At 44.3% G+C, this 11,194-nt stretch overlaps 1 protein-coding gene across 1 annotated transcript in view; it reads left to right on the top strand.

The window, feature by feature from the left end:
* Window positions 1-992: 992 nt before the first annotated feature.
* ECPAS (Ecm29 proteasome adaptor and scaffold) overlaps window positions 993-11,194 on the top strand; it is a gene marked incomplete at both ends in the record, with an annotated part of 98,337 nt that continues 88,135 nt past the window's right edge. The window contains one exon of the mRNA XM_084238500.1: window positions 993-1,032. Coding sequence (XP_084094626.1) covers window positions 993-1,032 — 40 coding nt within the window. The remainder of the gene's footprint in view (window positions 1,033-11,194) is intronic.

The raw sequence follows: 11,194 nt of genomic DNA, 5'->3' as shown, positions 1-11,194 counted from the left end.
TAAAAGCACCCGCGACGCTCTCGCCAGCTCCGCTCCGGCACCGGAGCCGGGGGAGCAGGTCCCGGGCGGCTGGCGGCGCGGGGCTCGCGGGGCCTGGGACTGAGTCAGCGCCGGGGCCGAGAAGTTCGGCGGGAGGCGCAGGGCGGGGCTTCCTCCCGCCGACTCCGAGCCGGGCTCCACTTTCCCGAGTCCACGTCTCTTCCTCCGGACAGGCGTGTTCCCTCAGGTCGGGCATCGGCCAGCGTGACAGCCGCCGGCTTTTACGAAAGGGAGCCGCGGCCGCGCCTCGCGGATCTCCCGGGCCGGGGCGGCCGGGCCGGCGCGGTCCAGCCCCTCACGGACTGCGGCGCGCGGCTCCTCGGGGCCGAGCCCGCCGGACGCCTCTTCGGGAGCTCCCCGGCATGGAGACCGGCTCCGACTCAGGTCAGAGGCCCGCGCGTCCGCCCCGCGCCGGGGCCCCGGAGGCCGCGCCGGGCGGCTAGGCCGGGCCGCCCGCGCAGGCCGCCGCGTGCCGGGTCGGCGCGGGGAGCGCTCGCGGGGCGGGCGGCGGCAGGTGGGCAGGACGAGCCGCGAGCGAGGGCGGGCGGGCGGGCGGGCGCGCGAGGGGCCCGGCGGGGGGGCCGCTGGGAGGATGGCTCAGCTCTTTCTAAATATAAAACCGGCGTGAGCCGGGAGCGCGGCGCGGAGCCGCAGAGCCGCCGCGCGGGCCGGGCGCACCGGGTCGCGGCCGACGGACGGCGGCGGCCCCGCAGGGGCGCGAGGCTGCGGGAGCGCGGGAGCCGCGAGCTCGCGGGGGACGGCGAGAGCGACGCGTGCCGCCCGCAGGACGCAGGCGGCGACGGCGGCGCCGGGCGGGCCGCGTGGGTGCAGCGCGGCCCGCGCGCAGCGACCGGCGGCGGCTCCCGGCCCCCGCCGCCCCGCCAGCGGCGAGCCCCCCGCGCCGCCCGGCCGTGCCCTCCCCCTCCGGCCCCTCCCTCCCTGCCCGGCGCAACATGGCTGCGGCCGCCGCCTCCGCCTCCCAGGACGAGCTGAGTAAGTGCCACGGCGAGCTGGGGCCGCGAGCCGGAGCCGGCGAGGCGCGGGCCGGGGGTGGAGGCCGGGGCCGGGCGGGCGGGCGGGCGGGCTGGGGCGCCGGGCCCGGCGGGTGGGCGGGCGGCGGCCGCGGCGCTCGGGGGGCTGGGGCGCTCGGGCCTGCGGGCGGGCGGGGCGCCGGGCGCCGCCGCGGGCGTTTGTAGGCCTCAGGTTTGCACCGTCACCTTGCGAAATTGAAACCGGAGCTCCGGGCGGAGCCACTTCTGCCCGCGGTCCGCCCCGGCCGGGGGATGGGGGAGCCCAGCCCCCTGCCCGCTGTGCGGGGCCCTGGAGCCCCTTGGGTGGCGAGCTGGGCCCCCCCCCCAACACCCCCGTCCCGTCTGACCCCGCCAGGGCCCCGGGCTCCGGTCACTGGGCGAGTTCGGGTCCCGGAGCTTTCAGGGAAGGAGAGAAGGTGCCTTTCGGTGACACCCTAGAAATCAGCGAAAGGTCAAGAATAGGCGGTGACCCGCAGGAGGAGCAGGAAGGACGCGAGGGCGGAGAGGGTCTCGGCGCTGGGCGCAGGAGACCGCGCGGCGACGGTGCTTCCAGAAAGGAGGCCAGAGCACTCTCGACCCCTGAATGTTGCCATTTTCCGGGGCTCGGCGATCCGCGCTCGGGGAGAGCGGTGGTCACCCTGAATCCCAGGCGGCCCGCCCGCGCCCGGTTCGCCTCGCTGCTTTGTGGGAAGTGTAGTTCCAGGTCGCCGCAGGCCCGCCTTAGGGTCGTGAAAATGGCATTATTCTAGGATGGATAAAATAATTTTTGCTTGCGTTTTGGGTCGTGAAATGAAATATTTTAGGTTGATGGCTCCCTGCCCTCACTTTTCCCCACGCTGTCCTTCAATTGATCACAAAACCCAGAAAGGTGTTATTTTGGGGGGAGGGGGGAAATGGGAGTTTTACGGGGAACGAAGCTTGGGTGAGGTATCTCAGGCTTTGTGAAGTTTGTTGCTGCCTCTTCTGATTTTCCATTTGTAAGTAGTTATAAACGTAATAATTTCGGTTTCTTGCTGCTTGGCAGTTTAAAGCTGATTTAAATACATGAGCTCACTTGTGCACTCATAACAATCTTGTGAGGTAGGTACGAATTACCCTTATTTTAAAGAGAGACCGGTTTGGAGAGAGTCAGTTCCTTGCTGCTTTGACACAGAACTGGAGTAATGTTTGAAGCTGACATAAACAGTTGATGTGACCCTGGGCAGGACAGTGAGTAGACAGTCTTTTGGTGTGGTTAGAGATAGGGGTTGTCTTTCAGTTCCATGCTGGAGCACCCCAGGTGCTCCTTCTGAGGACATCAGCTCCCTGCCCCACCTCTTTTTTTTTGTTACTGAGGTAAAACACAAAAATTGCCATCTTAACCATTTTTAAGTGTACAAGTCAGTGGTACTAAGTACATTCATCTTGGTATGCAGTCATCACCACCATCCATTTCCAGAACACTTCATCCTGCAAAACTGAAACTCAGCCCTTTAAACCTTAACTCCTCCTTCCCCTTTCCTCCTGCCCTTGGCCTCCACCAGTTCACTTCCTGTCTCTGTGATTTCTGACTCGACTAGTATCCCATGGAAATGAAGTCTTTCTGTATTTGTCTTTTTGTGACTCATTTAATTCGCTTAGCATGATGTCCTTAAGTTTCATTCATGTTATAGCATATGTTAATTAATGTAGTCATGTGTTGCCTGACCATGTTTTGGTCAGGGACAGACTTTGTATGATATCACAGTCCTGTATATAGACATACATACATACACACACACACACATTTAGCTTAGCTGTGCAGTAGGCCACACCAGTTTTATGATGACTGTCACACAAGGATGAAGTCCCTTAATGTATCCCTGTATTAAGTGACTCATGACTCTTATTTCTTTTTTTATAAGGTGAATAATATTCCCTTGTGTGCATATACCACTTTTTTTCTCCATCTGTTGATGGACACTTGGGTTGCTTCTGTGTTTTAGCTATTGTGACTAATGCTACTGTGAAAATGAATGTGCATATATGTCTCTTTGAGACTCTGCTTTCAGTTCTCTTGGATAAATACCCAGAAGGGGGGATTGCTGGATCGTATGTTAGTTCTATTTTTAATTTTTTGAGGGACTGATAAGCTGTTTTCCACAGTAGCTGTACCATTTTATGTCCCTAACAATACGATAACAGTACACAAGGGTTCCAGTTTTTCCACATCCTTCCCGATGCTTGTTATTTTTTGTATTTTTGATATCAGCCATCCCAGTGCCTTTGAAGTAATCTTTTAAAGTTGTTATTCTTCATGATATCTGAGTTACTTTTGCACTGCTAAACATGTTAAAATGCAAATTTCCCGTTAGAATGGGGAACACCACCAGAAGAATTGGCTATCATTCTTAGGTGGCTGTATTTGTATTTGTATGTGTGCAGTGTGCTCCTGTATGTCAGGTACCTGTTAAGACATTAATAGTATTTCTGGTTAAGGAACTTACTTCAACAGCTATTGGTAAAGCTAGGAACAAATAATTCCAGCCCTTGCTTTTCCATTGTTTTGCTTGATCAAATCATCAATTGTTGGCCACACATATCAGTTGACTTGGCTTTTGTATTCTTCAGGAGACATTAACTACTTCATAGTTGGTACCACAGAATAATCAAAATCACATATATTTACTAGCTAAGATGTTTTAAATAAACCACTTGTGGTTCCAGAATGGTTATAATAAAAGGAGAGATGGCTGATAAAAAGATGCTTATAAAAATAATGCCTTAATAAAAGGAGCTAAGTATTTGAATATTTGCTGGGACATTATGTCTGACTAGTAGAGGATAATAAAAGCAAACTGCTAGAGGCCAGCATTGCCTTTCCCCTGCTTAACATTGTAAACATGTTAAAAAGTACAGAGAATTTGAAAATGAATTTTCATATACTCAATACTTATATGCTACATTTGTTGTTTTACTAGCTTTGTCTTTCCCGTCTTTTTACTCATTTTTAAAATTTTCATTTACGTATTTTATTATTTTTAAAAAAGGCTATGGTAAAATACACAGAATTTATCATTTTAATTTTTTTCCTCTCAAATTTTATTGATTTGCCACTCATTTACAGAACTGCAATTTTGTAGGTATTAACATTTGTAGGTATTAACATTCCATATATGCGCATGCCTCACCTTCTACCAAGGGGCTAGTGCCACCACTTTGTCATTTTCTACCCTCTACTCCCTCATCCTCTTCTCTAGTAACCAGTATCTTAACAATTTTAAGTGAAAGAGTTCAGTGGCAGTAAGTACTTCAACCCAGATGTTTCCAATTGGAAAACATCAATTACACCTTTTCTTAAATATTTAGTATTGTTTTAAGTGCTTTTTTTGGGTCAGATTTTTATTTGTCGAGACTTTATATTTTTATTTGTCAGAATAATTTTAAAAGGTAAATAAACTTACCGTGGTTTTATGGAACGGAAGCAGGCCTCTTTGGTTCCCAAGATCCTGCAGCTAGTAGGTGGTGGAGCTGGAATCGGATCCCAGGTGTCTCATCACACTCCAGTGTGTGCTCATAACAAATCTTCAGACCACATTACCTCTGTGCACTATAGTCAAAGCATTTATGTTGATGAAAAGAGGTCATAGCTTTTGGATGCATTGCTAAATTCTCAGATGTTCCGTGAATCCAACTATTTGACTACTATTTAATGTTGCTGTGGGGTACAGAGGAACACCAGAGTCTAGGAGTGGAGTTATTCTGCGAAGAAGAAAGAGGAAGCATAAGTGTAAACAGATACCTAAGGACCAAAATTTATGATTATATTGTACAGATAATGTTCAAGTAGTATTATCATTAAATGTTAAAGTAATATCAACCGCCTGTGATTCCCAGCTCTTTCATTTAGAGATATAAAACTGGCAACATTGCGTCCATATAGATTTCAAATCAGCATTTGTACCTTTGCATTTGAAGTGATGACATGTCATAAATTTAAATCTGTAGCTCCTTTCACTTGTATTTGTCACCACACTTTGCATTTTCTCTTGAGACACGGAATTGACCGTTAGGTTTTTCTTTGATTTATTTCCTTTTCTTTCTTTCATATTTTTCATAAGTGAAAATTGTCAGAAGGTAAGCAAGATGATCTTGGGTTGGAATTTGTTAGATTTTTTTTTCTTTTTCACAAATGTCATGTTAATTGTCACTTTGAATGAAGTGATTGTCATAGACTAATAGTAAAGCTAATGTTTATTAAGGCTTACCTTGTGTTTAAATCACTTTGTAGGTATTAACTGATTGAATCCTTGCCACAAAACTGTGAGTGTGATACTATTGTGATACTATTGTCTCCCTGGGGGAGCTACCCTCATACTGCAGAGTTAGGGCTTGAAACTCAGGTTCTCTCATTCCAGTCTACGTTAATTTTGCTCTACCACTGTTTTACTTTCTCTGAAAGGAATATGGGCAACCTATAGCAAAATCAATATAAATTCCCCTCTCCCCTCTCCATGTCTTGCTAGTCTCCAGAAGAATCTCCTGTCTTGTGGAAATTGTGGCACTAGTCTGATATTCATTAGATAGAACATACTAGATTTCTGGGGTCAGATGTCAAAATAGAGAAGAATGGGTTCTGACTGTTAAAGGCAGTCCTGAAATCTCGTTTGTAATGTACTTAAGGTTACTGTTTGCAGTTTTCTTTCTTTACATTCGGTGTGATAGAGTTGTATGGCACGGAGTGAAATTCAGTGCAGGGCACGTGGGCTTGCTTTCTTCTAATGCTATTTTCTGCCAATTCGTGGAAAGGTGACATTGTAGTTACATGTCAGTGGGGAGATTTCTGATAGAGGGAAACATTTGAGACTTCACGTGCTCAGCTCTTTAGTGGTGTCATATTCAGAGCTTTATAATTTTAAGACATCCTTAGAATTTGATCTTCATTGGAATAAAGACAACTCATGAAGCAGTATTGAACTATAATCTTAAAGCATATGTTTTCAGTTTGACTGTTTAACGTAGCTGCTAGAAACTTTAATTACAAAAGTTGACCAGATAATCAACATGTCAAGCACCTTCTGAGACAGTCTCTGCCAGTGCTGGTAATCCAAATGGATCTTTTAGAGGATGGGCAGTGGGAAGCTGTGTGTGTAGCTGTGTAGGTGAATGCGATTCTGGGGGCATCTGAAATAGCCCCAGAGAGAGAGAGAGAGGAGCTATAATGATCGCTGCCAGGCAGATGGACTGATATTTGTAGAAAGGCTGAACCAAGTGTGCATCCTTTAAATTTTGGTAACTTAACCAAATAGGAAGGTTAAAGAGGGAAATAATGATATTTGGTTTTTTTTTTTTTAAGCAACCTCTAGTTTTTCCACTACTACCCCATTTTGCTTTAAATTATGCTTTCACTAAATCGTAGTATTTAATAAAGGTCAATGTTGGTGAGAATAGTTGGCAGTGGGGCATTTGACTTTGTTGAGAAGACAGATATTAAAATTGCAGGCACTGCCAGTGTGCTCAGATGGCATGACCCAAGTTGTTGGTCTCTGGTTTCAGGCCTGGCCAGTCTCTGCCTTGATGCAAGCAATCTTATGACTTGTTTTTTCCCACACATTTCAATTCAATAAACAGACTCCTCACAGGTCTTATAATTCAGTGTAGAGACAGGCTTTTATATAAATAACTGGGAGAAAGCATGATTTGAAAATGCCTAACAGATCTTTGGAAACATTAAGGAGAGGACTGTCCTAGGCTAAGGGAACAGTAGCTTGAGCTAAGAAATAAGTGCTGGAAAACATGTGTTTTCAGAGAAAGTTTGAAGAATTATGATAATACTGGAATGGGGTGCTTTGGCTCCACGAAGTTCAGGGAAAGTAAATAAAATTAGGAGATTGAGACTTGGCTCTTTCTGCCTTTCACAATTTGGAATCCTGGACAAATTATCTTCTCCAAGTCTCAGTTTCTTTCTCATAAAATTGAGATAATAATAAAAACTTGTTGTACTGTTAGGATTATTATATGTGAAAATGTGCTGTATAAACCATTAAGCTCTATAAATTATTATTATTTTCAGTGAGGTGGCAGGGAAGCTGAGAAGATAGGTTGGAACTAGCTTGTGTAGGAATGCCAACACAACTAGTTTAGACTTTGTTCTGTAGACATGTAGAGAATCATCAAAGGCTTTCAAGCAGGGGTGTAACATGAGTACATCTGTTTTATAAGGGTAACAGGTGGCAGTGGTGTAACATTGATTGCCAGGATCTAGCGACCAAGAGCAGTGTGGCTAATTATGAGGGACTGGGAGTGGTTGAATAAAAGAAATTTAAGGTCCAAATTGGGACAGTGGGATTGAACTTGACAAGGAAGTAATATAATCTAGAGTCCCTAGTATAGGCAGAAATTATTGGCTAAGTAGATGAGATTTATGTAAGAGAGGGAGGAGTTGGAGATGGTTCTAACAATCTACCTGAGTGATTGGGATTAGGGAGGAAGGTTGAAGAGTATATAGCTGCCAGACACTTTGGGAAAGTGGAAGTGGAGAAAAGAGAGAGCAGGTTCATGTACAACAACTAAATTATTTGTTGAATGAATGAGATAAATTATTGAGTCACCCACCTGACTTATTTAGGAAGACTGTTTTGAATAGTGGCTTAAAAGCTCAGGTATTGGAGTCAGAGCTGGTTTTGAATCCTGGATCTGCTACCTTTTTTTTTTTTTTTCTTAGTTCATGTCCTTGAAAAAGCACCTAACTTCTGGGTCTTGTTTTTCTCATCTTTAATTTATTTTTATTTTTTAAAAATTTATTTATTTTTTTATACAAGAGCTGGGGTACAGGCCAGAGGTGTGGGAGGGTGAGAGGATTCACCAGAGACAGAGTGGGGAGCAGAACAGGCAGACTGACAGAAATACACTGCTGAGGGGAGCAGCGGGCACGGCAGGAGAGGTCTGCCATGCCATGTGGGGAACTCCCTTGCTGGCTGGGCATCGAACCCATGCCACAGAGGCTGAGCACAGCTTCACAGTGCTGTGCTCAACCTGCTGTGCCACCAGGGAGGCCCCAGTTTTTCTTATCTTTAAAATGGAATAACAAAGTTTATTTATATGGGATTGTTGCAAGAATGGGGAGAGATGATGCATGTTAAGAACTTGGCATAGTGCTCGGCAGGTAGATTGCAGGTGTGTGGAGAGTTTGATTCTAAAACTTGGAGTGTGGGATGAGGGTGATAGTGGAGTCACAGGAATGCTGAGGGTTATAGTAGAGTCCAGAGCACAGTGGGGGTGCGGGGGTTGTGCATATTTAGGAGTGAGAAGACAGAAAAACCAGGCATCAGGAGAGGGCTAAGTTTCTTAGCATTATGACTATTAACTATTTGCATTCTCATGTGCTAAAATATGTGCCCACCCACTAATACTTAAATGAAATGTAAACATAATTCAGATGCTTTCTTCCAATTTCAGTATAAGGTTTTGTATGTTTATCATGTATTCACATGTGATAAAATATATGTTGTATTGATTGGCATTGGAGTATTTTTATAATCTTCAGCAAATAATCACCAGCGTATTTTTTTAAAAAGTATTAGCATATTACTTTGCACAATAAATTTTATTTGTGGACATATTCCTTAATATTTTTCCAATTCTGTAATCACTGATTTTCATTGTTCTTTTGAAATTGCAAAGCAGGGAGGGCATTTTAGAAGATATTAGCAGACGTGGAAAAAGTGCTTATTTTTTTTTTTTCTTGAAAATGGTAGCTATGAATATAAATCTTTTAATTGCTTTTTTTTCCCCTGGTGTTCTAAATAATAGATTCTTTATACAATTGCATATGTCCGAGTGGATGAACATACCATTGGTGATCCAGAGGATTTTTGTCAAGACTGGATAAACCATGTATCACATTGATTGTAGAGGTTAGTAGATTTAGTTCCTTAGGATATATGCTTTTTTTAAAGTAGCTTATAAAAATGCCTAGGTTTTCCAGCAGTTTCATCCCCGGGTCTCCATGAGTTTTTCTCCTTTGTTGGTTATCCTGAGAGAATCCGTGAAGTTCCTGTTCATTTGTATGTGCCTGAAGCCTCTATTCTCAGTGATGATAAACAGTTTAAAAATAAAAAAAGACAAGAGAAAGATAAAATTTGAAGATGCTACGTAGCAGTGTGCCCAAGAAAAGACTGTTAGTTTATAAGTAGACTTGTCTGCCACAACAACAAATAATTGTACATGCTCAGGGATGTCATTATGGAGTTGTTTTATCTGTGAAAAGCAGTCTTCTGAAAAACATTGTCATAGTAATTAGAAGTTCCTAATTCTTCCATTTTGACCTACCCTGTGATGGGAAAGTCACTTAATTCTATTTCATTCTGGTATCAGTTTCACTCTTAGATGATACTGCATGGTCCTTTGATTGAAATTCGTCTGGTAGTTCTCTGATATCTTGAGTTCAAGGTCTAGCGAGTCATTGGGGCTTCGTAGCTTTTTTCCAATGGTACATTTTATTGCTACCTTCTGATTTAACTGTTGGATTCCCTCTGTCCCACTGTATTCTACTGCTTTGCAGCCAGAAGGTTGCTGATAATGGTGTGATGCCTTCATTTTGAGGGTTGGAATGAATGTTTTATAAAAAACCTCAGTTTTAGAATGAATTTTGGTTTATTTTTACTATTTCACATATCTTCATTCCAGAAGAGAGAAATGGAAAGTTGGGAGGTTGGAGGAATTGTTTAGAATAGAAGTGAGAACATTGTTTATTCTTTCCTAGATTATTTCTTTCTTAGAGCTTTTGGGCCTGTGATGTGTTAATGTCATTATGATATACCCCAGGCAAGCAGGTCAAACCACAATTGCTGGGATTTAAATAGTGACTTAAAAAAAAAACATTCTACAGTTTATACATCCAAATGAGCATTGTTGTATGTAATTAGCTGCTTTGGGTGGATCTTAAGTATCATACATTTGACTTTTATGCAGTCTGAACTCTTGCATAGTATATATTATCTCCTCTAATCTGGCTTTCATAAGCTAATCTTTCTGCTCATCAGTTTACTAACACTGATTTCTAACTGGGTATCTGCCAGCTGCTGTCTCTGGGGCAAAGTGCCTCCCTTGGAGGTGGGAGTGTTTATGTACCTCAGTGTATCTGGAGCCTAGCACTACATTCATTAAATCTAGGGTACAGATGAGGGCTGCTGTTTCGTCACTTGGCCCAGTCCTGCCAACCCACCCACTTGGGCTCCTTTGGCTGGAGGGTGGCAACTCTCCCAGGAACTGTAATGGATTACTTCTTTCTGGAAATGGCTCCTCTCCCAACCTTCAGCTTATTGTATTTGTTTATGTGGACTTCCTGACATGCTTCTTTTTAAGTCACATTTGCATTTAGTGACTTAAAACTTTTCAAAAGATGGTGGGTGGGGGTGTAAACTTGTATTTAAAAACACAAGAATAGAAACAGCTTAAAACATTAAATACTAAAGAAATGTCCTGCTGGCTTCATTTGGATTTTGACAAATATTTGAGTGGCATTTAGTGAATTGAAATGGCATATAGGGTTCAGTAGATGATGTGAACTTCACCAGTCAGTATCTGGTTAGATTTATAATTCACATTATTGAGCTATCAGAATATATTGAGTATTACATACAAAATCTAGATGCCAGCAAGGGCTTCCTTACTCTTCATAGTTTGAGCCTTAAACTCTTAGTTGGAGAGATTATTTAAGTCCAGAGGTATTTATCCTTTTTTTTTCCCCTCACATCCATAATTTAGTTCACTTTTGCTTTTCTTAGCTTCTGGGCTTCCATTTCTGAAAATGGTATTTTGAATCAGCTTGGACATGAAACCTCTCCATTTCAATGGTCTACACACATATATATACACCTTTCCTCAAGCATTTCAGGAATATAGTTTACTGTTAAAGATTTGGTGAGTCGTGGGGTAAGGCTTCCTGCTCTTGATTTTCTCCTCCTTCATTGGTTCATCCCTTCTCTCCATCTTTTTCTTTTCTACTCTCTCTGTGATAACTGTTGGTCCCCTTCTGTTTTGGAGATGAGTTCTGCTTAAGTGGCCAGAGAAGAATGGCTGAGACCTTCTAGACTCTCTAAGGAGGAATCCCTATTCTCCCTCCTCCTACTTTCCTTTATTTTTATTTTTAAAACTCTAAGCAG

The sequence above is a fragment of the Talpa europaea genome, assembly GCF_964194135.1.
Source record: "Talpa europaea genome assembly, chromosome: 7".
Classification (NCBI taxonomy): domain Eukaryota; kingdom Metazoa; phylum Chordata; class Mammalia; order Eulipotyphla; family Talpidae; genus Talpa; species Talpa europaea.
The sequence above is the reverse complement of the archived record's forward strand: the minus strand, read 5'-3'. Positions and strand labels throughout refer to the sequence as shown.